Source organism: Oncorhynchus mykiss, chromosome 31, assembly GCF_013265735.2.
Source record: "Oncorhynchus mykiss isolate Arlee chromosome 31, USDA_OmykA_1.1, whole genome shotgun sequence".
Classification (NCBI taxonomy): domain Eukaryota; kingdom Metazoa; phylum Chordata; class Actinopteri; order Salmoniformes; family Salmonidae; genus Oncorhynchus; species Oncorhynchus mykiss.
The window spans coordinates 11,511,662-11,538,144 of NC_050571.1; the positions used below are offsets into that span (position 1 = coordinate 11,511,662).

The following is a 26,483-nucleotide window of genomic DNA, read 5'->3' on the forward strand; positions in this document are numbered from 1 at the left end:
GTTCAACATTGGATAGAGGACAGCAGTGCATTGAAGTTACAATCAATCATGTGCATGCATACACACTCACAGTTCCTATTAAAACGTTCTCCCCTACTACAATGACACTACACGTTTTGGAATAGACATTGACTGGTTCAATAAAACATAACAGCAGGGTTATTCTTAGATTGAGTTTCAAAATCAGAACAGAATTTTTTATTTACCAGAATGTTCCAGCCTACAGCACATCAATATCTAGTGCGTGCAGAGGAAGAGCATCTACACAAGCAGCAGAGTAAATATTCAAGTTCTGGGTAGGTTTTATTCTTCATTTTCATTACAGTTCCTGATTTTCAGAGGCACTCCGCATGAGGGTGCATAGCTGGTTGTCTCTTAGAAAGAGCATAAAGGCCTTTACTTCGTGCATCAACAGTTTGTTTTATTAGTACAGCGGCATTAAAAAACCCAACACTCAGATTCACCAACCGATATGCAGTAAAAACAACTGTGGTAAATCAATGTATTACAGCATCTCATCTACAAGTAGTAGTTTGTTGGATTTGTAGAAACGATGCTGCAGCAACAGATATGCACCTTGGCACAACAAACTTATCCCAACCATAACTTTTATTTTATGTTCTTAAGGGGGGGGTCTTGATGGAAGGGCAGTGTGGTCCAGAGCTGTTGCATTAAATCGGCAAAACACAATTATACAGGAATCACAACCAATCCCACAAACATTAAAAAAAACTTCCCACACGCATCAACATGAGGGTGTTCCTTAGAAGAACAGACGTATTATTTATAAGGCTATTATATAACAAACTAATTTCTTTGTCCTCCGAGAAAAGAAAACTAAACAAAAACATCATGCAACACCCAAGTAACAGATGTGATCACCTTAAATATCAGAGTTCAACTTCACACACACACAATAGAAAAAAACAGTCCATCCAAAGTCTTCAATAATTTGTAAATCTACAGAACGTAAACAAATTAACAACCCTTTGTCTTCTCTCAACTATCATAAAATATAGACTGGAATTGGAATGTTATAAAACAACATCTTCTGTACTCTGGAAGCTCTGTCTAGGTCCTGTCTCCAGTGTATCTGTGGGGTGATAGGGTTCTCCATGCCAGGGAAGCTCTGTCTAGGTACCGTCTCCAGTGTATCTGTGGGGTGATAGGGTTCTCCATGCCAGGGAAGCTCTGTCCAGGTACCGTCTCCAGTGTATCTGTGGGGTGATAGGGTTCTCCATGCCAGGGAAGCTCTGTCTAGGTCCTGTCTCCAGTGTATCTGTGGGGTGATAGGGTTCTCCATGCCAGGGAAGCTCTGTCCAGGTACCGTCTCCAGTGTATCTGTGGGGTGAGAGTGTTCTGCATGCCAGGGAAGCTCTGTTCATCTACAGTGGTCCCGCCTACAGAGGTATGTTCATAGGCCAGCGGTATGGTCAGAGACAAGTAAGTTGGTGTTGCCTACAGGGGTACGTTCAGAGGCAATTAAGTTGGTGTTTATATAAAAACGTGAGGTGGAGGAAGTTTCCTTGTTGCCTCAGTAGCAGCCGTCTCGCCACGACTCATTTGAGATTGGGCCATTCGTTCTAGTCATCCCCATAGACCTAACGAACAAAGACAACAATGACATAAGTCTTGATACTTGTAAGAGAGCCATTCAAACGGTTTGTGCCCTCCACTGGTAAGGAGTAATCACGTTTAACCAACGGAATGACTGTATTGAAATTCACACTCGTATCAACTCACTTTGAGTAATCATCCCAAGTCATAATACTGAATGTGTATTTCTAAATAATCACCTTCTATGTGGATGGGCCAGTCTACTCCTTGAGGATGGGGTTGCTGCTTGCCTTCCACCCCCAGTAGAGGCTCTCCCGGCTGGGTAGGCTCCCCCATTGGCAGGCCCTGTGGACTGGACCCTCCGTACCCCTCCATTGGGTCCACTCTGGACTACAGGCAGGCCCCTGTAGGGCTGGCGGGCCCCCGGCATGGAGCCCATGGCTTTGACAGGGACCCGCATGGACAGATGGGACTGGCCACTGCCTCGCATCTGACTGGATGACATACCTGGGGGTGATGGGCATGACGAGATGGGTTTAGGAGAGCACTATCCACACACTGTAAAGTAGTACACTCAAAAAGTTTACATGTGGTCTTTCACTTATTTCATGTTCATATGCCAATGCTCTGATGACAGTACAATACATGAGAGAAGAGCACATTCTCTGTATACATGACATCAGGAATTGTGGCAGCAAAAAGTTGTAGACTACATGCTTTGACCCAGAGGACTATTAGTGGAAGTGAGGTGCATAACCAGGGAGGGAGGGAGGGACAGTACTGAGGGAGGAGTTGTAGACTAGATGCCTGTACCCAGAATAATATTAGTGGAACTGAGGTGAAGTTGTGAGCAGGTCTGATTTATCTGCTGTGGGGTAGACGGACAATGGTTACCTGAGGAGGGGGGAGTGGGGTAGGTGTAGGTAAGGGTTACCTGAGGGGGGGGGGGGGGGGGGCAGGTATAGGTAAGGGTTACCTGAGGAGGGGGGGGGGGGGGAAGTGGGGCAGGTGTAGGTAAGGGTTACCTGAGGAGGGGGGCAGGTGGGATATACGGTTACCAGAGCTCTGGAGGTTAGCCTCCATGCTGCGACTGTTCCTGACCGCCTCCAGGGAACGCAGGCTGGTGCGGGGGGCCAGGTTAGGCATGCTGTGCCTCACCTCTTCTGGAACCACACACAAATGGCTAAAGTTGGAGAAAGACCAAACTGAAACTGCATTCTATAGCAGGATCTGTCAAAGTTGGTCCTGGGGCCCTCCCATGGTGCGTATTTTGGGTTTTGCCCTAGCACTACACAGCTAATTCAAGTTAAAAAAAAAAGCTTTATGATGAGTTGGTTACTTGAAATAGCTGTGTAGGACTAGGACAAAAACCTAGGGGGGACCAAGGACGGAGTTTGGGAAACACTGTTCTATAGCACTAATCCATTTATAAGTCACGTCTTCAAACAATAGAGAGTACATTAACTGAATTCCCTGTAGTTCTGACTGTGTACTGCTATGTGTTCGGGTTTGTGTGCGATACAGGAACACTCCTCTCCAATCTCCTACCCTCGGTCTTGGCGAACTTTAGCAGCTCGGGCCCGGGCCCCTGTAGCGATCGCCGTGGAACACGTTGTCGGGGGGCCCCCAGCCTGCTGTACTCTGCCTGGCCCTGGGAGCCTGGTGAGGGGGAGAGGCAGCGGGGCGAGCCCAGGGGAGAGGGGGAGTAGCGGAGGCGTCGCTGGGGCAGAGAGCAGCACTCATCCTCCTCATCCTCCAGGCTGTAGGTATCAAACTCCTGGTCGCTGTAGGTCCCACCCCGACGTAGAGACTGGAGGGAGGCAGAGGAACTACGACGAGACACTGAGGCAGAGCTGGAGGCATAGTCCTGTCTCAGACCTGAGAGGGGAGAGAGTTAGACCCTGGACGCTGCCACAGGTGAGGACATACACATGAAAGAACAAGGGTCTACTGTATTTTATCACCTCCCTGACCAAGGCCCTTCTCCCCCGATTGCTCAGTTCGGTTGGGTGGCCAGCTCTAGGAAGAGTTTGTGGTTCCAAACGTCTTCCATTTAAGAATTGTATTTTTTATTTAATCTTTATTTAACTAGGTAGGCCAGTTGAGAACAAGTTCTCATTTACAACTGCGACCTGGCCAAGATAAAGCAAAGCAGTTCGACACAAACAGAGTTACAAACAAACGTACAGTCAAAACACAACAGAAAAATAGAAAGTTCTATGTGCAAATGTAGAAGAGTAGGGAGGTAGGCAAGAAATAGGCCATAGAGGCGAAAATAATTACAATTTAACATTAATACTGGTGTGATGGATGTGCAGATGATGTGCAAGTAGAGATACCGGGGTGCAAAAGAGCAAGAGGGTAAATAATAATATGGGGATGAGGTAGTCAGGTGTGTTATTTACAGATTGGCTGTGTACAGGTACAGTGATTACTAAGCTGCTCAGACAGCTGATGCTTGAAGTTAGAGGGAGATATGAGTTTCCAGCTTCAGTGATTTTTGCAATTCGTTCCAGTCATTGGCAGCAGAGAACTGGAAGGAAAGGCGGCCAAAGGCTTTGGGGATGACCAGTGCAATATACCTGCTGGAGCGCGTGCTATGGGTGGGTGTTGCTATGGTGACCAGTGAGCTGAGATAAGGCAGGCTTTACCTAGCAAAGGCATATAGATGACCTGGAGCCAGTGGGTTTGGCAATGGATATGTAGCGAGGGCCAGCCAACGAGAGCATACAGGTCGCAGTGGTGGGTAGTATATCAAATCAAATGTATTTATATAGCCCTTCGTACATCAGCTGATATCTCAAAGTGCTGTACAGAAACCCAGCCTAAAACCCCAAACAGCAAGCAATGCAGGTAAAGAAGCATGGTGGCTAGGAAAAACTCCCTAGAAAGGCCAAAACCTAGGAAGAAACCTAGAGAGGAACCAGGCTATGTGGGGCGGCCAGTCCTATTCTGGCTCTGCCGGGTGGAGATTATAACAGAACATGGCCAAGATGTTCAAGTGTTCTGGATATGTATATGGGGCTTTGGTGACAAAACGGATGGCACTGTGATAGACTACATCCAGTTTGCTGAGTAGAGTGTTGGGGGCTATTTTGTAAATGACATCGCCGAAGGATAGTCAGTTTTACGAGGGTATGTTTGGCGGCATGAGTGAAGGAAGCTTTGTTGCGAAATATGAAGCCGATTCTAGATTTAATTTTGGATCGGAGATGCTTAATGTGAGTCTAGAAGGAAAGTTTACAGTCTAACCAGACACTGAATTATTTGTAGTTGTCCACACATTCTAAGTCAGAACCGTCCAGAGTAGTGATGCTAGTCGGGCAGGAGGATGCGGGCAGCAATCGGTTGAAGAGCATGCACTTAGTTTTACTAGTATTTAAAAGCAGTTTGAGGCCACGGAAGGAGTGTTGCATGGTGTTGAAGCTCATTGAGGTTTGTTAAGTGTCCAAAGAAGGGCCAGATGTATACAGAATGGTGTCATCTGTGTAGAAATGGATCAAAGAATGACCCGCAGCAAGAGCGGTTTTTAGGAGCATATACCCACGTGGGTGATTGAAAGATGAACTGAGGTCCACACTCCAGTTGGTTGTGGTAATGCACCGTAAAGTTGGTTGCCAACCAGGGAATCACCCGCAGCAAGAGCGACATCCTTGATATATACAGAGAAGAGTCGGCCCGATAATTGAGCCCTGTGGCAACCCCATAGAGATTGCCAGATGTCCGGACAACAGGCCCTCCAATTTGACACACTGAACTCTGAGAAGTAGTTGGTGAACCAGGCGAGGCAGTCATTTGAGAAACCAAGGCTGTTGTCTGTCGATAAGAATACGGTGATTGACAGAGTCGAAAGCCTTGGCCAGGTCGATGAAGACGGCTGCACAGTACTGTCTTTTATCGATGGTGGTTATATCGTTTAGGACGTTGAGCGTGACTGAGGTGCACCCGTGACCAGCTCAGAAACCAGATTGCACAGCGGAGAAGGTACGGTGGGTTTCGAAATGGTCGGTGATCTGTTTGTTAACTTGGCTTTCGAAGACTTTAGAAAAGGCAGGGCATAGCAAAGGGTCTGAAAATGTATGTAAATAAATTTGTCATTATGAGGTATTGTGTAGATTGTTTAGGATTTAGAATAAGGCTGTAACATAACAAAATGTGGAAAAAGTCAGTGGGTCTGAACACTATATACAAAGAACTATCAACAGAAAACAGGTCAAACGAAAGGAAGTGCAGCTAGTTTGCCGTCTTTCCAGCTTCAGTTTGAAGTTACTGTGTTAGCTGTGTTGTTGACTAGCTCCTCTGAACAACAGTGTCCAGCTTCAGTTTGAAGTTACTGTGTTAGCTGTGTTGTTGACTAGCTCTCGTACAACAGTGTCCTGACGAGAGAGCACATTTTTCTATACCAAGTGAATTTGCGCATCATTAGCTAACATGTTATGGATGTATCCACATAAATGGCACTGGAGAACAAACAAATGCAGCTACTTTGTTGTTATTTTGGCTGCACTGTTTGATGTGACTGTAAATTAGCCTTAGATAGCTAGCTAGCAACCCTAGCTGTGCGTCAGGACTATATCTTGTAGGAGGATGAAATTGTATGAATAAATTCATCACTTTTAAAGTTGAATGAAAATGTCAATCATTATTTGAATGTGTTGGTAACTTGTTGTATAAAGGCGATAATGCCCTCAAAGCCAGTGTTTGGAGGATATATTGGCATGGGTAACACTGGCTTCTCAGGCACTATCACTTAAGTGTATATCTAGTGTCTACATGGACAATAACCCTGAAAGACATGGACACACCCACCCACACATTACAAACACAGTCCTGCCCTAAGCACGCACTACCACAAAGAGTCAGCATATTCTCAGTCTTATTGTCAGTATGCTGAGAATATAGTAATGATGTAACCCTTTAGACTTTGGTAACACAGTATTCAAGACAACACCACTCCCTCTTCCTGAAACGCATGATCACGGCAGTCATTATTCTAGACAACATCACTCACTCTCTTCCTGTAGGCGGGCCATGATCTGGACGTCAGTGAGGTCCTGTAGCTTGTAACCCATGGTGATGGAGTCGTCTGAGGTACTCAGCTCACTGTCTACAGAAGACTGGGAACTCAGAGCAGAGTGCACACTCACGTAGCCTGAAATTACAATAACACAACCGTGATTTAGATCACACACACACACACACACACCACTTCAGAATCCACCACAGTTTTGACACACACAACTTCCCCTTGAGAGATAAAAAAAATAAGGACTATAATACAACCTGAAAACCATGCAAGGAAAGGACATGCAACTATACATTATCCATACCAAGCTATACAGTAGTCTATCTGTATTACTCTCCAATCATAGACTGAGGGCTGAGGACCAGGTCTGCATTATGAGAGGAGATATTTTAGAAGTCCTGACTTCCCGGTCTGTCCTACTGGATTAGTCTAGACACAGTGCTGAGGATAGCTGGAAGCATGAGGTGTCTACTAGGCATCAGCAGGGCCATCGTCTGACCCCCCCCCCCCCCTAACTGGAACACACACACCCTTCATTCAAACTGACAGAGAGGCAACAACCGCATCCAGGGTGTTTGGTTATGTAACAGATGTGGGATTAGGAGGGATCACCAGCAAGCAAAGCATTCACATACTTCATTCAAAGGAGTGTTATATACAGTCTGTGTTCATAATAACAACATAAGCATTGTGTTGGTTTATATAGCACCACCCACACATTGAGAAGTTTTCCCAGTATCGCTAAGGGCCAACGTATTTGATATCCACGCCACTCTGCAAAGAAAGCCTGTAAATTCCATTTGTATTGGTAAAATAATGATCAATGCATAATACAAGATACCATTCAGCATCTTGGCAGTAGTAGGCCAATATACACAATAGATCCAACCTTTGACCCTTTGCGTCGTTGAGTTAAGGAGAACAATCCTTTGAAGAAACGTTGCAGGTAACATTAAACAAACATTTAAAATATTAAAAACTCCTTACAAACATCTTACTCCAGTCTCCCTTTCAGCTCATGAATCACCTGTTGTATTTAAAAACGCCCACCCCACTAGGTGGTCCAGGTGTCCAGATTACTGCATTTATACATGGGCTATTGTTTATCCCAACAGGAAAAGTTTGAGAATTAAAGTTTCAAAAAAAAAATCTGATACTACTTTATCTTGAGTTCCACCAACACAAAAAAACCCAGAGAGGAGCTGAATGTAAAGCATGTGGTGTGTTAAAATCAGGCATACCTGAGCCACCACTGGCCAGTAGGGTTTTGTTAGTGGATTTGTTGTGGTACCCAGGAGAGAGGAGGCCAGAGGAGCCAGCCTCCCCCATCTGACCAGAGCTGCTGTAGATGTTCCTCCAGCGAGATGCTAAAACGGCACACAGGAAGAGACTCACAGTTACATAAAACAGAGTCAAGGCACAGTTTAAGGCAGCCTGTATCGTGCCAAAAGAGTGTTTACTTCACTAGAGCGTGTTAAGACTTTTTTTGGCCAACATCCGTGCCTTGTAGGCAAAAAAAAACAACCTTGGGGTGGGAGCGAGTATGTGTTCAGGATTCCTTTACCGGTTCTTTAGATACAGAGTCTGAAGTGAACAAGTCATTCCTGATCAGAGAGAAAGTACAACTTTCTGAGTTTCTAAATGGCCGTGGCTGGTTCAATTTGAGCTGTGAGACTAGAGGCATTAGTTTCCCAACAGCTTTTAGAACTTACTGTCCTAAATCAATACTTACATAAGAGCTAACAATGGAGGCTGTGACAGGACATTCATTCCTAGGGCAATGGGTTCTATATAATGTTCTCTTACTTCATCAAGTGTCATTGTTTGCTGATATGCACTGTTTGACACTACCGTCATTCTAGTCGGCCCCATTGGTGTCTATATTTTTACTGACTTCACACAGAAACACTGTCGGCTACTACCTCCATTCAGACTCATTGCAGGTGCCAAATGGGCCACAACACAAGTCTGGGAGGGGTGTAACTGATCTTGGATCACCCTTATAGGCTATGAGAGGTAGCAATGAGGCTATGGCAGGTCATTATTCCTAAGGCACTGGTTCTTATGTTTTATTTAATCCAGGAAGCAGTATTGTTTGCTATTCACTGTCTGCCATTGGCTCGGTCAGTCATTGAGCCAATGGGCCACAACAACAAGTTTAGCAGGGTGAAACTGTCCAATATCACACTTCTATAACATGACTCCTAACTACGGGGTAGGTTATAATAGCCTAGTGAATGACTTTCTAGATTCTCCCGCTGCCAGTGGGTAGGTGGTGTAATACAGTGAGTGTAGGAGTAAACTCTGGAGCCGTAGTCTCCTGTGTCACACATGAAAGTAGCATGGTGGTGTGCATGTTAACATTTCCCTTCTAAAGTGGGTAGTTTCATGGCCTAACAGACAGCTGTGTTCTGGTGCTATAAGACTATCTGACCCAGGGCAAGGTAATGCATCATAAAATTGTTTTGTCAAGATTACGAGAGACTGTCTACATTAGGGGTGGATGTATTTGAGGACACGGTCTACATTAGTAGTGGATGTATTTGAGGACACGGTCTACATTAGGGGTGGATGTATTTGAGGACACGGTCTACATTAGGAGTGGATGTATTTGAGGACATATTAATAATGTCCTCTCTAGACTTCCTTCCGTACAAAATAAAACTCCTAGTCGCGTAGCAAAATACTTCAGCGCATTTTAGAGCCCTACACACAAAACAAGCAGTAAACAAGACTACAGAGGCTTGGGAGGATAGATAAACTGTAGCAAAGTTCCACTGAAACTGACCATGACAATTGCTCGGTCAACACCTTTGCCATTGTCCCATATAGCACCCTGTTAAGTGCACTACTTTTGACCAGGGCCATAGGCTCAAACCATTCTGTGTGCATATTGCCAAGTAATGCATCCACACTCACTGGAAAGATATGTAGCACTCTTGAGGAAACTTGGAGTTACCGATGGCAACTTCTCTTTCCTGGATACCGGTACCTCGGCTGGGACCGAGGTGTAGGAAGCGGAGAGAGACTTGGGGCTGTGGTCGGAACAACTGTAACTAGCATTCCAACGGGGAGATCGTGAGGTGGCTGGTTAGATACAAGGCCCACGTTCGGCTGGCAGTTTCTCAGGTAACGAAAAGGACTTAGTTCCGGGACAGTTATGGGAGTAACGGAAGAAAACCTAGTATCCAACATATCGTTCATAAAACTGTGCCACAACCTGGTCCAACCCGCATTCAGCTATGATGATGCTGCATGGGTGTGGCCCCTTCAGGATCTTGAAGGGATGGAGGGGGCAGGACTGCTGCACACGCCTCCAGTGAATGGCAAGCTAGCTGACTACCTAGCACCGTTGGCTAAAAGGGGGTGGCTAATGCAAATCCTACGATCCTTAACAAGCACTGTCGCTTGTCGGATGCTGATCTGGTAAGCAAGTTTATTAGCAAGTGCATCGGTGATGTTGTACCCACGGTGACTATTAAAACCTTCCCCAACCAGAAACCGTGGATTGATGGCAGCCTTCGCGCAAAACTGAAAGCGCGAACCACTGATTTTAATCATGGCAAGGCGACCGGAAACATGCCCGAATACAAACAGTGTAGCTATTCACTCTGCAAGATGAACTAGCTAGCTAAGCGGCAGTATAGAGACAAAGTTGAGTTGCAATTCAACGGCTCAGACACAAGACGTATGTGGCAGCGTCTACAGGCAATCACGGATTACAAAAATAAAACCAGCCTCGTCGGACACCGATGTCTTGCGCCCAGACAAATTAAACAACTTCTTTGCTCGCTTTGAGGACAATACAGTGCCAATGACATGGCCCGTTACCAAAGCCTGTGGGCTCTCCTTCACCACGGCCAACGTGAGTAAAACATTTAAAGGTGTTAACCCTCGCAAGGCTGCAGGCCCAGACGGCAAAGACCAGCTGACTGGTGTGTTTACGGACATACAGTGCCTTGCGAAAGTATTCGGCCCCCTTGAACTTTGCGACCTTTTGCCACATTTCAGGCTTCAAACATAAAGATATAAAACTGTATTTTTTTGTGAAGAATCAACAACAAGTGGGACACAATCATGAAGTGGAACGACATTTATTGGATATTTCAAACTTTTTTAACAAATCAAAAACTGAAAAAAATTGGGCGTGCAAAATTATTCAGCCCCCTTAAGTTAATACTTTGTAGCGCCACCTTTTGCTGCGATTACAGCTGTAAGTCGCTTGGGGTATGTCTCTATCAGTTTTGCACATCGAGAGACTGAAATTTTTTCCCATTCCTCCTTGCAAAACAGCTCGAGCTCAGTGAGGTTGGATGGAGAGCATTTGTGAACAGCAGTTTTCAGTTCTTTCCACAGATTCTCGATTGGATTCAGGTCTGGACTTTGACTTGGCCATTCTAACACCTGGATATGTTTATTTTTGAACCATTCCATTGTAGATTTTGCTTTATGTTTTGGATCATTGTCTTGTTGGAAGACAAATCTCCGTCCCAGTCTCAGGTCTTTTGCAGACTCCATCAGGTTCTCTTCCAGAATGGTCCTGTATTTGGCTCCATCCATCTTCCCATCAATTTTAACCATCTTCCCTGTCCCTGCTGAAGAAAACCAGGCCCAAACCATGATGCTGCAACCACCATGTTTGACAGTGGGGATGGTGTGGTCAGGGTGATGAGCTGTGTTGCTTTTACGCCAAACATAACGTTTTGCATTGTTGCCAAAAAGTTCAATTTTGGTTTCATCTGACCAGAGCTCCTTCTTCCACATGTTTGGTGTGTCTCCCAGGTGTCTTGTGACAAACTTTAAACAACACTTTTTATGGATATCTTTAAGAAATGGCTTTCTTCTTGCCACTCTTCCATAAAGGCCAGATTTGTGCAATATAGGACTGATTGTTGTCCTATGGACAGAGTCTCCCACCTCAGCTGTAGATCTCTGCAGTTCATCCAGAGTGATCATGGGCCTCTTGGCTGCATCTCTGATCAGTCTTCTCCTTGTATGAGCTGAAAGTTTAGAGGGACGGCCAGGTCTTGGTAGATTTGCAGTGGTGTGATACTCCTTCCATTTCAATATTATCGCTTGCACAGTGCTCCTTGGGATGTTTAAAGCTTGGGAAATCTTTTTGTATCCAAATCCGGCTTTAAACTTCTTCACAACAGTATATCGGACCTGCCTGGTGTGTTCCTTGTTCTTCATGATGCTCTCTGCGCTTTTAACGGACCTCTGAGACTATCACAGTGCAGGTGCATTTATACGGAGACTTGATTACACACAGGTGGATTGTATTTATCATCATTAGTCATTTAGGTCAACATTGGATCATTCAGAGATCCTCACTGAACTTCTGGAGAGAGTTTGCTGCACTGAAAGTAAAGGGGCTGAATAATTTTGCACGCCCAATTTTTCAGTTTTTGATTTGTTAAAAAAGTTTGAAATATCCAATAAATGTCGTTCCACTTCATGATTGTGTCCCACTTGTTGTTGATTCTTCACAAAAAAATAGTTTTATATCTATGTTTGAAGCCTGAAATGTGGCAAAAGGTTGCAAAGTTCAAGGGGGCCGAATACTTTCGCAAGGCACTGTATTACTATGCTAGGTGCTTCTACACCTGCATTGCTTGCTGTTTGGGGTTTTAGGCTGGGTTTCTGTACAGCACTTTGAGATATCAGCTGATGTACGAAGGGCTATATAAATAAATTTGATTTGATTTGCTACTATTGGCCTATTTATTTCCTTACCTCCTTACTCCATTTGCACACACTGTATACAGATTTTCTATAATGTTATTGACTGTACTTTTGTTTATCCCATGTGTAACACTGTTGTTTTTTGTCGCACTACCTCGCTTCATCTTGGCCAGGTCGCAGTTGTAACTGAGAGGTTGTTCAACTGGCCTACATGGTTAAATAAAGGTGAACAAAAAAGATCAATCTGCTGTTCCCACACACTTCAAGTGGGCCACCATTGTTCCTGTTCACAAGAAAGCCAAGGTAACTGAGCTAAACGACTATCGCCCAGTAGCACTCACTTCGGAAGTGCTTTGAGAGACTAGTCAAGGACCAGTTCACCTCCACCCTAGTCCCACTAATTTGCTTACCGCCCCAATAGGTCCACAGACGACGCAATCACTGCACACTGCCCTAACTCATCTGGACAAGAGCAACACTAACGTAAGAATGATGTTCATTGATTACAGCTCAGCATTTAACACCATAGTACCCTCCAAACTCGTCATTAAGCTCGAGACCCTGGGTCTCGACCCCACCCTGTGCAAATGGGTCCTGGACTTTTGACGGGCCGCCCCCAAGTGGTGAGGGTAGGAAACAACATCTCCACCCCACTGATCCCCAACACTGGGGCCCCACAAGGGTGTGTCCTCTGCCTTCTCCTGTACTCCCATGACTGCATGGCCATGCACGCCTCCAACTCAATCATTAGTTTGCAGACGGCACTACAGTGGTAGGCTTGAATACCAACAACGACGAGATGGCCGACAGGGAGGAGGTGAGGGCCCTCGGAGTGTGGTGTCAGGAAAATAACCTCACTCAACGTTAACCAAACAAAGGAGATGATCGTGGACTTCAGGAAACAGCAGATGGAGCACCCCCCTATCCACATCGACGAGACAGTAATGGAGAAGGTGGAAAGTTCCTCGGCATACACATCAGACAAACTGAAATGGTCCACCCACACAGACAGCGTGGTGAAGGCACAACAGCGCCTCTTCAACCTCTGGAGGCTAAAGAAACTTAGCTTGTCACCAAAAAACCTCACAAATTTTTACAGATGCACATTCGCTGGTATTTCCTGGTTCCGAAAAGGGACAGGGGGTTACGCCCCATTCTAGACATGCGTGACCTGAGCAAACATCTGAGTTTGCAAATTCAATATGCTCACAAAGCAACGGCTGTTACGATTCGTGCTTCTCAGCAACTGGTTCGCCACCATCAACCTAAAGGATGCATACTTTAATGTGCCCATGTACCCTAGTCACAGAAAGTTCCTGAGAATCCATTACGAGGCAATAGCCTATGAGTTGTTGGCACTCCCATTCGGCTTGTCCCTCTCACCTCGTCTTTGCAAAAGGTGGTGGAGGCAGCTCTGGCACCCATGAGGGGCCAGGGGCTGAGGGTATGGGCCTCTCTGGATGATTGGCTGATAGCAGAGGAGTCAGGGTAACAAGCGGTTACATACATCCAGGCTGATGTCCCATGTTCAGGTCTACGTGTTATTGTAAATCAGAAAAGGAGCCGTCTAACCCCATAGCAGCACATTCCATTCCTGGGGCTTGAGTTACAGGCACACTTAACTATCCCTGGCACACCAGTGGCCTTGGATCCTCCTTTACGCATTGCCACCAGTGGTTCTGATTCCACCCACGTTAGAGAGGAAGCGCTGGGAGGGCTAATCATACATTTGTGTGTATCCCAGTTGGCCCAAGCAGCTTTGGTTCGCAGAGATCATTCACCTTTTAGGCGGGGACCCGTGGCAACTCCAGTTGCGCAGGGACCAGTCGTCCCAGGCGCATGGACCGGTTTGGTACAAGAGGCCGGAGATTTGGTTCCTATGGCCCGAGTGGGCCAATCTGATGGCTAGGGGTTTACCTCTGAATGTCATTGCTACCATTCATTCTATGAGTGTAAGTGGCAAGAGTTTGAGCGCTGGTGCCAAGACTTTGAACCATTACCCTTTTCACCTCCTTTTGCTTCTGAAGAGCAACAGAGGTTGCATGCCGTGTGTTCGGTGCAAGCTTTACCGACATACATAGAATGGCCCCGGGATATCCGGTCATGTGCCCAGCTTTGTCTGTTTTGGCTAATCCAGCTCGCGGCAGTGTCTCTCCCACTGGATTGCATCTCCCTGGCATATACCAGCAAGGGTTACCTAGTGCCCACTCCACCAGGGGTCTGGTGGCGTCTTTTCACAGGTTGACTATAGGAGATTTCTGCCACGGCGAGTTGGGCATCACCACACACTTTTTGTGGGGTTTTCTAGCTTGTTACAGCTCCCAGTGAGGCCCACAGGGTGCTGACTGCTGGGACAGGGGAAAGTCAACCGGTAGCACGCAATACCCAGGCTGCCGCATCGATGGGCCATTTAACTTAGTATCCATTGGGGTCGACTTGGGGCATGATTAAACTTCCCCATAGTATGTGGTTGACTGACAAAGGCAACGTAACATTATGACGAACTACTGTTCCCTGAAGGACAGGAAACATTGGCCCTACACCGCCTGTTCCTGGTCTCGGTGAAGAGCGGTATGAAATTGAAGGAATGAATCCGAGCCTCACGCTTCTCACTTGTGAAACGCGGGGCTTCCAGCGAGGCGCAGACTTCATTGACCATGTCAGGAGTGATTGTAAATCCTTCGACTGAAGTGGTGAGAGTGCGACTCCCCATAGTATGGTGTACTTAGTTTCCCTCCTTCAGGGAACAGTAGTTCTAGTCATAACAGTTATTGGATAGGAGGTCATACTGGTTATTGCCAGATACTGCGCTATGACTGCATTCACTGGTGGTCAGTGACAAACTCAATTTTCTGTATTAGTTTATTGCTTGTTGTGAGGTTATTGGGTGTAGGACGGGCTGTTGGTTATTATAAGGTTACTGTACGGAAGGATTCCTATAGTTATGTTATTGTAAGGTTATACAGTTATGTTTATGGCTACCAAAATGTATGATTATTATAGGATTATTATAGTTATTATAGGATTACTATAAGGTTATTGTACATGGTTAGTGTAAGGTTACTATAGTATAGTTACTTTAGGGTTGTTATATAGTCATCGTAAGGTAATTATAAAGGTTACGAGGTAGGTGCGTACTCTGGTCGAGACGGTTGAGCAGGGTGCGACAGGCCACCTCCGTCTCTGGGCTGGGGTGGTCCAGAACCTTCCGGCACCACTTCAGAGGAGACTCAGGTCTGGGCTCGGCAACTACCTGCTTCATAGGGGAGACATACAACCTGCAGAGACAGAGACAGAGAGAGAAGAGATGAGGCAGGCAGATGGGGATGGAAAACAGAGAGAAGGAGAGCAATGTGTTAGATAAAGAGGCAGGGAGTGATGAAAGGAAGAGGATGAGAAAGTGAGGTGGTGGTGGATGGAGAGAGGGAGAGGCAATTTACATTTTGCAAAGCCTGTTTATCCAGCCTGCCTGCAGCCAAGCAAGCAGCAGAACAGTGAAATAAGAACACAGTATTAAATGGTTCGCTGGCCTGTGAGGTAAGCATTTAATAACCTTTAGTATGTGGGAATGTCTACAAGACGCATGCCTTTGTCATTTAACCATGGTGGAACACAACCACACACACAGGAACAAACTCCGTATCCTTCATAACACTAATCATCTACTACTAGAAATAGGCTAGCTGTTACATGTCTCTTGGAGGAGGGAACAACACCTTGCTATACTCAACTCCCCGTGGAGTGAAAGAGGTATGGGATTGTAGGTGCGGGTAAGGATGAGAGAGGCAGGGAACATTACCGTTTACAGGGAGTTTATTCCTAGAAAATACTCAACTTGTTCCAACATACAGCAGCATGTCTTGGTTGCAAACATAAGCCACAGGACACAGTGTAGCGGGCGGATAAGGACACAGTGTAGCGGGCGGATAAGGACACAGTGTAGCGGGAGGATAAGGACTAGAGGTCGACCGATTAATCGGAATGGCCGATTTCAAGGTTTCATAACAATCGGAAATCGGTATTTTTAGGCGCCGATTGTATTTTTTTTAACATCTTTATTTAATCTTTATTTAACGAGGCAAGTCGGTTAAGAACACATTCTTATTTTCAATGACGGCCTAGGAACGGTGGGTTAACTGCCTCGTTCAGGGGCAGAAAGACAGATTTTCACCTTGTCAGCTCGGGGGATCCAATCTTGCAACCTTACAGTTAACTAGTCCAACGCAATAACGACCTGCCTCTCTCTCGTTGCACTCCACAAGGAGACTGCCTGTTACACAAGTGCAGTAAGCCAAGGTAAGTTGCTAGCTAGCATTAAAACAATCAATCATAACCACTAGTTAACTACACATGGTTGATGATATTACTAGCAGCTCTTCGTTGTGCGTCAAGCATTGCGCTGTTTATGACTTCAAACATATCAACTCCCGAGACGAGGCTGGTGTGACCGAAGTGAAATGGCTAGCTAGTTAGCGCGCGCTAATAGCATTTCAAACTTCACTCGCTCTGAGCCTTGGGGTGGTTGTTTCCCTTGCTCTGCATGGGTAACGCTGCTTCGATGTGGTGGCTGTTGTTGTGTTGCTGGTTCGAGCCCAGGGAGGAGCGAGGAGAGGGACTGAAGCTATACTGTTACACTGGCAATACTAAAGTGTCTATAAGAACATCCAATAGTCAAATGTTAATGAAATACAAATGGTATAGAGAGAAATAGTCCTATAATAACTACAACCTAAAACTTCTTACCTGGGAATATTGAAGACTCATGTTAAAAGGAACCACCAGCTTTCATATGTTCTCATGTTCTGAGCAAGGAACTGAAACGTTAGCTTTCTTACATGGCACATATTGCACTTTTACTTTCTCCAACACTTTGTTTTTGCATCATTTAAACCAAATTTAACGTTTCATTATTTATTTGAGGCTAAATTGATTTTATTGATGTATTATATTAAGTTAAAATGAGTGTTAATTCAGTATTGTTGTAATTGTCATTGTTACAAATACATTTTACATTTATTTTTAAATCGGACGATTAAAATCGTTATCGGCTTTTTTGGTCCTCCAATAAATCGGTATCGGCGTTGAAAAATCATAATCGGTCAACCTCTATGGACACAGTGTAGCGGGAGGATAAGGACACAGTGTAGCGGGAGGATTAGGACACAGTGTAGCGGGAGGATTAGGACACAGTGTAGCGGGAGGATTAGGACACAGTGTAGCGGGAGGATTAGGACACAGTGTAGCGGGAGGATTAGGACACAGTGTAGCGGGAGGATTAGGACACAGTGTAGCAGGAGGATTAGGACACAGTGTAGCGGGAGGATAAGGACACAGTGTAGCGGGAGGATTAGGACACAGTGTAGCGGGAGGATTAGGACACAGTGTAGCGGGAGGATTAGGACACAGTGTAGCGGGAGGATTAGGACACAGTGTAGCGGGAGGATTAGGACACAGTGTAGCGGGAGGATTAGGACACAGTGTAGCGGGAGGATATGGACACAGTGTAGCGGGAGGATATGGACACAGTGTAGCAGAGGGATATGGACACAGTACACTTGAAGTACAGTCAGGCCAGTCTTTTGACCAAAACCCATCCAATTATTCAATCCTAGACAGTAACCACACACACACACACACAGCCCATCCCGACCCATTTAGTTCTGCCCATTCTAGCCTATCCCATATTCCCAGGCAATAACCATAGTCCACAGTAGTTGCAGTGCTGTGTGTTCAGTCCATCCCTGATGCCTTCCCTCCACAGTAGCCTGTGCATGGCCCCATCTCCTAATGAGGGCTCTACTGTACTGTCCTCTCCCAGCCATCACTATGCATTACCTTCTACTGTGCGGTCCTCACTATGCATTACCTTCTACTGTACTGTCCTCTCCCGACCATCACTATGCATTACCTTCTACTGTATTGTCCTCTCCTAGCCATCACTATGCATTACCTTCTACTGTACTGTCCTCTCCCAGCCATCACTATGCATTACCTTATACTGTACTGTCCTCTCCTAGCAATCACTATGCATTACCTTCTACTGTACTGTCCTCTCCTAGCCATCACTATGCATTACCTTCTACTGTACTGTCCTCTCCTAGCAATCACTATGCATTACCTTCTACTGTACTGTCCTCTCCCAGCCATCACTATGCATTACCTTCTACTGCCCGAGTTGTCTGCTGACACCACGTCTTGCCTACTGTAGACAATATGCCTAGTCTACTACACAACCACCACCTCACGTGATGATCTCAACTGATGTCTATATTTAACATCAGTGATCAGCCTGATAGTCTTGCATTGCTTTGACCGTTTCTAGAGTACATGTGAAGTCTAGCTAAGTAGCGGTGAGTGTTTGAGTTGAGGGACTGCCAAGTCCGTTAGGTCGTTTGATCCGGGTCACATGCGGAATGCGTTGAGCCCAAGTTGATTACTCAAAAACCAGTTAGCACAGCCAGGTGTATGTGTCACGGCTCATCTTCCCATTTGACAAACACAACCCCTCTATTCCACTGGGACCACTAACACAGAAAGAAATTATCCATGTCACTCTCACATACAGGACAGCTGTTAGAGTAGTCAGACAACTTGATCCTGGAACAATTTACCAGCAATTGGATAGCTGACCGGCAGTGGCTGATGCTAACGAGTAGCCTAGTTAGCTAGGCCAGTTGTTTAACAGTCAAATAATTTGATACTCAGAGCTACAGTTGAAGTGTAGAGGCACTAAGGGCAGATCATTTGGTAAATGGACCATTTGGGATTTTACATAGACATACCGTTAGGCGCGCCATCACCTGCACGCAAAGCACAGCTCTCGCGCCATCACCTGCACGCAAAACACAGCTCTCGCGCCATCACCTGCACGCAAAACACAGCTCTCGCGCCATCACCTGCACGCAAAACACAGCTCTCGTGCCATCACCTGCACACACTTTTTTGCTCCTTAGCTGGTGTGCCGTTTCTTGGCAGGTTCCTTGCACAACGGGGTTACTTCAAGCCTCAGATTACTCAGATTTATCCAAACCTCCCAGTAAATGTTTTAAGTAGCAGAAGGTCTATGATGGATCACATGCTGCCTAAGTCCTCCCCAAAGCAGTTTAGCCCCCAGCAGCATCCACCCGGCTCCCAGCAGCATCCACCCGGACCCCAGCAGCATCCACCCGGACCCCAGCAGCATCCACCCGGACCCCAGCAGCGCCCAAATGGCACCCTATATAGTACATTTGGGATGTAACCTGAGCCCTAGACTCCAGCCCAAAGCAGCTTGGGGGTCCATGCCTGGGCGGATTATTTATTGAATGTTGTGGTAGTGAGAACCTCCTGGGCCTCATACAGGCAGACTGGTTAATGATGTGGTAGAGAGAACAAGGCCTCATGCAGACTGGTTAATGATGTGGTAGAGAGAACAAGGCCTCACGCAGACAGACTGGTTAATGATGTGGTAGAGAGAACAAGGCCTCATACAGGCAGACTGGTTAATGATGTGGTAGAGAGAACAAGGCCTCACGCAGACAGACTGGTTAATGATGTGGTAGAGAGAACAAGGCCTCACGCAGACAGACTGGTTAATGATGTGGTAGAGAGAACAAGGCCTCACGCAGACAGACTGGTTAATGATGTGGTAGAGAGAACAAGGCCTCACGCAGACAGACTGGTTAATGATGTGGTAGAGAGAACAAGGCCTCACGCAGACAGACTGGTTAATGATGTGGTAGAGAGAACAAGGCCTCATACAGACTGGCTAATGATGTGGTAGAGAGAACAAGGCCTTGCTGCTTTGGATTGTTAATCCACAGATCAGCTGCTAAAGTAGCTACCAGGAATGCACCATGGTGCCCGGTTGTTTGCGTCGGACAATACTGTACAAAATGGGACGGATAAACAAACGTATAATGGGGTTTAAAAAAACACCCTGGACTTGGCAAACACACACAACCCACAGGCCTAGATGAACCTTGTGGTGTACAGAGGGAAAATTAAATTAAAATGGATTATTTGGGAATTAGCAGTCTGCCATTACAAACATTGAGGTAATCCAATCGTGTTAATTAAATTCTGATAAACAAGCCAAGCTTCTCCACAACAGAAGAACCCAGACTAGACACAGACACACAGTAACAACAGTACAGGGCTGACATTCATTTGAATGATGCAAAATATGGTACTGACTTCCAGGACTTTGCCAGCAGTAGAAGCCCGGACTAGCGACTGAACTAGGAGCTCTGCATGTGGGATAAAACAGAGGACAACTAACGCCTTGTTTCCACTAGTGATGCACCGATATGACATTTTTGGCCGATACCAATATCCAATATTTACAATTTTAGTGGCTTTTTAAGCATCCTAGTACAGTTAAATAGTTAACACACACGCACACACACACACATGGACGCAGCGGTCTAAGGTACTGCATCTCAGTGCAAGAGGCGTCACTACAGTCTCTGGTTTGAATCCAGGCTGTACCACATCCGGTTGTGATTGGGAGTCCTATAGTACGGCGCACAATTGGCCCAGTGTCGTCAGGGCTGTCATTGTAAATAATAATTTGATCTTAACTGACTTAACTTTTGTGTGTGTAACCTTTTATTTATTTTGTTGGCATTTACGCATGTCCCCATTACCAGTAAAACATCATCAAAACCTATTTTTTTCCACTTACTTGCTGTGCCGTTTCGTTCAGTCGTTTCATTCTCAACCAGGATTGCTTTGGAACCCCGTTTGGGTCTTTGTGTGTCAAAAAAGATACAAATAACAACATCTGTTTCAGTAGCTATAGTTCGTTAGCTAACTATATAGCTAGGTGTCATATAAAAATAACCCTAATTTATAAGAGAGTTATTATTTGGTTAATTGTGGTCGGACTGATCAATGTGAAGGTAGCCACAATAAGGATTAGCCACAAGTGGCCTTTGCTGTTAGCCTTCAAAATAAAATAATGGCATAATACTACTATTTGTATTCATTTGCATTACAATTACATACTTTTATTTTGAAGGCAAACCGCAAATTCCACTATTGTGCCTGATCCTTATTGTGGCTAGCATCACAACACATAACCCCGTGCAGTCGAGCCTCACTAGCCAGATGAAGCTAGCTGGCTGCTTATAACGTTAGCTTTGGTCAACAGGGTTAAGTAGTTGGCTAGCTATTTATTTTCATGAACTGAAGTTCAATTTCAATAGGCAACCTAGCTAATACTTACCCACAAGGATTCCTAAATCATTGAAAGAATAATGAAAATGACTTCAGGTTCTACTGGTCATTGTTTTCAGGCTGGTTGTATTGGTGCTAGCTAGGTACTAAGCTAAAGCTAGCTACCTCAGAAGTTGCAGTCAAACAAATTATACTTTATTACCGATGCGGTATTGTAAACAGAGTTTGAGGCTGGTGTTTGCAGACTTTTTTGTACAGCTTTGACAGTGCTACTGTATTTTCTTTAACACGCAAAGATCCAAACAACATTCCATAGTATGTATGTCGTGAAGCTAATAGCAGGGTCTATTACTGTGTAACTCCGGTAGGGCAACATCTGAAAAATAGCGCACCTGGTAATTTGTACCGGTGCTTGACCAGTCGGCGAAAGCAAACATCACCCACGACAGAGAACGGTTGATTGTCAAGGGCTATAAATTCCATTATCTTGGCTTTAATGGATTTCGCGTTTGAGTTGTCTCGCTTAAATGTTCTTACTTTTTCAAATGACTACTCGACTTGTTGACTTCTCGATCCACACAGCAGACTTTGTGGGCTAGGTCAGGAATGCTGTGTTGCACGTTTAGCGCAAAATTTTACATGGAGTCATTACATCATGTTATATAGCTATGCATGTCAGCTTTGACATCAGTTTTGCACACTGGGGCGTTAAACTAGACATCGGCCAATACCGATGTTGCCATTTTTTGCTAATATCGTCCGATTCCAATATGTTCACCGATATATCTCGCATCCCTAGTTTCCACTTCTCTGGCTGTGGAAAATGCTGTATTGACTGCAGCCTTGGATCATCACAGTTTAACAGAGGCACATAAGTAACTGCCTGTGTCCTTTTGAACTTTGCCAAGAAGCAATAAGTCATGCCATTGGAGTGCCTATGGCTGTATCTATTAGGGCCTATGGCTGTATCTATTAGGGCCTATGGCTGTATCTATTAGGGCCTATGGCTGTATCTATTAGGGCCTATGGCTGGCTGCATGTATTAGTGCCTATGGCTGTATGCATTGGGGCCTATGGCTGCATGTATTAGGGCCTATGGCTGTATCTATTAGGGCCTATGGCTGTATCCATTAGTGCCTATGGCTGTATGCATTAGGGTCCACAGTAGCAAAATGCTTTAAAAACAGAAAACACGAGCCTTTCTTATTGGACACGTTCAGGTAGTCCCTGTTTCAGTCAATTTTATTTGGTGCCTATTGAATAGGACCCATGTGTCCTTGACCATTGAGAGGCCAAGCTGTGCTGTGCTAGTTCTGGCTCTGAGCTCAAGCCTCTAGCTTCCTTCCGTCTCTGGGTATTCACATCAGCACTGCACTGAGTAAATCACGTTGGCTGGCTGCCCCTAACCCAGTGGTAACAGTGGCCTCTCTCCCTCTGTGCCCCTCTCCCTCTAGAGCAAGGTGCTCCCTCTCTCTTTCCATTTGTCTCCCTCTCAGTCACTATCCATCCTCTCTCTCCACACTACCCCCTCTTTTCTCCCTCTCCAAATCACAGATTCAGTGATCAGAGGGACTGCCTGTCACAGCCCATTTTATACAGCCCACAAAGCCGAGCATTTCCAAAGCAGAAGCAGCACTCAGATATTTCCATCGAAAGGCTGCTGTGGCCAACTAGCTCTGCTGCATAAAATCTGCCTATTTTCTGCACGGTTTCCTCTGGTTGTTACATATCACTGAAACCAGGCCAACTGCCACTGCAGAGATCCACCTCCAACCTAGGTCTACGTCCCAAACAGTGTCCTATTCCCTACCTAGTGCACTAGGCCCCATAGGGCTCTGGTCAAAAGTAGTGCACTACAGGGAACAGGCTGCCATTTGGGACATATGCCAGGTCAAATATACATTTTTGTATAAAAAAAAAACATAAAAAAAAGTTGCAGTCATAGTCTCTCTACTTCTGGGAGTGAAAGGTTCAACAGAACCATAATGACTCATCTGGCTATAGGGCCTTCCATCATCCTGAGTGTGAACACAGTATGACATCAAGCTGGAGACCGTGGAAAACAGATGTCACCACTCCAACATGTGGGGTACAGACTAGTGAATGTTAGTCTACATGAGTTCCTCGGTCGTCTGCAGTGATCAGAATGTCTACTAGGAATAAGTTTAATCTGAACAGTTGTTTCACGACAGAGCACAGGGTGCAGTATCTGCAGGTATAGCAGAAAGGAAGGGACAGGAGACTAAAACACTGACACGCCGAAGGCGGACCAAGACCTTTTATGATCCAAGCATAGCGAATAAAAACATACGCGACCTTCCAGACAGTGTGCAGAGAACTCAGGCTGCATCTGAAAGGCACTCTGTTTGCTACACAGTGCACTACTGGATGAGAGACCTATGAGGCCCCGGTCAAAAGTAAATCATTAGCTAAACAGGAAACTGGGTGCAATTTCACATGCAGCCATTCTCTCTCCTATCACCATGGTACCTACCAGCTGTCCTCGTCATCCACCTCTGCAAGGTCCTCCCATAGGTCCAGAACATCCACTTCATCCAGAGCCAACTGGTCCACCCCCGAGTCGCTCTCCGCCAGGGTCTCAGACTCATAACTGTCCAAAGAGGGACTCTCTGGGGTTGTGCTTAGCCCCTGTGTCTGCGCCGGTCCTGGTCCGTTCCCGCACGGCAGGGTCAGAAAGCCTGCACACAGTCCACCATCCTCCTCTTCCCGGTTAACTACAGGGAGCTGGGACATATCCTCACTGCTACTACTGTCCTGAGGAGGGGACAGCTCCAAGTCACTACTGCTGTCCTGAGGAGGGGACAGCTCCAAGTCACTACTGCTGCTGCCTAGTTCCGTTCCACAGCTTCCACTGCTCCCCAACCTGAGAGAGGAGTTGGTGTTGATCACTCCTTCACAGGAGGAGATTATCTCATTGATGTTGGTACTGGTTTTGAAGTTACTGTTGTTTGTGGTGGTCCCTCTGAGATGTAGATTCTTACTGCCTCCCCTGTTGCGGAGTGTTTGATTCTGGACCTCAAGTCTTCGAATGAGTTCCTGGAGCTTACGTACCTCCTCCAACTCCACCCCTGCTAGCTCCTGCTCCTCCTCGTAGCTCGGCTGGGAGGGCTTCACAAGACCCTCGGCACAGTCATTGTCTGCTGGTTGCACCGCACTGGAGCTGTGCGGAACTACCATGTTTCTCCCGGTCCGCTAGAGGAAGAGAATGTTTCGATCAGCAGCTTGCTCAAGGAACAACAAACCATACGATCTTGGGTACAGACGCTCAGCGAGGTACAGATCATGGTTGAAAACAGTGGGGGGGTTTGTCACCGCGTTGCGTAAAATGGGGGGTAGCTAATCAATTTGATCATAGCAACGTTTGCTTGCCAATAAAGCCAAGGCCATATAGACCGGGGTTAAATGTATTTTCTGCCTAGATCAATTAACTAGCCAGCTCCCATGATTAGCACCAATAATACCGCCATGATGAATAAAGAAATGTCCTAAAATAACGGCCGAAGCCTCAAAGGCTGACAAATTACAGGCTAGAGACACAAACAGCCCCCACACTCGTTCAGTTTCATTGAATGCCGCCAACATTTACAGTTTAAAGATTAAGTCCAGCTTCTTCTTGCTATTTGTTATTCGCTAATTATCAAAAGTACAACTTTAATACACATGCACTTATAATACTATATAACTCTAAAACACACACATGCATTTATATAATTTATCATGCAAGCCAATAGATAATTTGATGTTATATCGATGCATTTTCAAAAGAGTCGTTGGGTTAGTTAGCTGAACATAACAAACCTGCTGTACCTGCACCGGTTGAGCTGAGCCGTGTTGGTGTCAAAAGATGTTCGAATGAGCCTGCTAAATCCAACAAAACGAGAGTTTGCATGAATCAAGTAGGTTTGCAAGGTATACTAAAAACGTAAATCGTATGTATCAACAAACAAAAAAAGTACAGCTATATGATTGTCGATGTGATGTGGGGGGACCACGCTAAGCCATTTTCCCCGTTCGCCTGTAATTGGCTAGCTAACTAGCAGCTATGTTTTGCCAGCTTTTGAGGGACTCGAGTTGACCCAATCAGGGCATTGCTCCCGCCCCGTACTTGACATGACCACGATATTTGGTGCCACCTGCAGGATACTCCAGGTGTTGCCTGCCGTTCTCTTCTCATGCGCTAGAGGTCGCCGAATACAAGGAGAAAGCAAAAAAAAACATGTAACCCACAATGGCACACCTGGGGTGCATTCAGTTCGCTTCAACGTTTGCTACGTTTGCGTGACTATTTGTACTTAACGACACATTTCCCCAAAACGCTGAGCATTGTTCTTCAACAGCATTTGAGGTATAGCCACAAAAATGTCAGTCGACATGAGAGTAAATTAGATGCATTGGGAATGTTTGGTTGTACTAGTTATGTAATCTACCACAATACCTATAATTATCAAAATAACCTGTCTTCAACATAACAGAACTACATGAGCTGTGAAAGGGGAAGAAAACAAACGGAGGAAAATAACTCCTCTGTAGTATTGTGACGCCACACCTCTCTTTATCTGTGCCAAGATAACACACCAAAACGTACCATCATTGCTCAAGTTCTGCAGAGCTCTTACTTCTGTTGCAAAGGTGATTCTCACGGCAATAAACATGCTTCACTTATTGAATTGTACCCGTAGATAATAGAGCTATGAGTAAGTAGTAGCCTACGACCAGAAACAAGCTCAGGGCAGAGACTAGATCTGATGTTGACCTAGTGGAAGAATACTGGGTTGGGTTCCCAAAGTGAAGGCAGAGAGAGAGGGTGGAACCTGTGAGGAGTGTCAGTTTGATAGTAACTCTGCTGGTTCGGGAACGTGTACTAACAAGTATGCACATGTTACTGTGTGTGTACACCACCATATTCTTCACTATATCAAATCAAATCAAAGTTTATTTGTCATGTGCGCCGAATACAACAGGTGTAGACCTTACAGTGAGATGCTTGCTTAAAAGCCCTAACCAACAGTGCAATTGTTAAGTAAAATATAGGTAT

At 45.6% G+C, this 26,483-nt stretch overlaps 1 protein-coding gene across 6 annotated transcripts; it reads right to left on the bottom strand.

The window, feature by feature from the left end:
• Positions 1 to 170: 170 nt before the first annotated feature.
• LOC110504562 (SLAIN motif-containing protein-like) lies at positions 171 to 25,492 on the bottom strand. 6 transcript variants are annotated; one of them, XM_036969685.1, is made up of 10 exons: positions 25,247 to 25,492; positions 24,239 to 24,640; positions 23,922 to 24,202; positions 15,407 to 15,546; positions 7,825 to 7,950; positions 6,569 to 6,709; positions 3,106 to 3,435; positions 2,583 to 2,720; positions 1,797 to 2,064; positions 171 to 1,601 (listed from the first exon to the last, which is right to left on the bottom strand). In XM_036969685.1, the coding sequence occupies exons 2-10, from the start codon at positions 24,623 to 24,625 to the stop codon at positions 1,535 to 1,537; spliced, it is 1,878 nt and encodes a 625-aa protein (XP_036825580.1). In that variant the 5' UTR covers positions 24,626 to 24,640; positions 25,247 to 25,492; the 3' UTR covers positions 171 to 1,534. The 6 variants fall into 6 exon arrangements, with proteins under 6 accessions (XP_036825580.1, XP_036825577.1, XP_036825581.1 ...); XM_036969682.1 differs by having other exon boundaries at positions 23,922 to 24,640; positions 25,256 to 25,492; XM_036969686.1 differs by having other exon boundaries at positions 2,616 to 2,717; positions 23,922 to 24,640.
• Between the last annotated feature and the right edge of the window lie 991 nt (positions 25,493 to 26,483).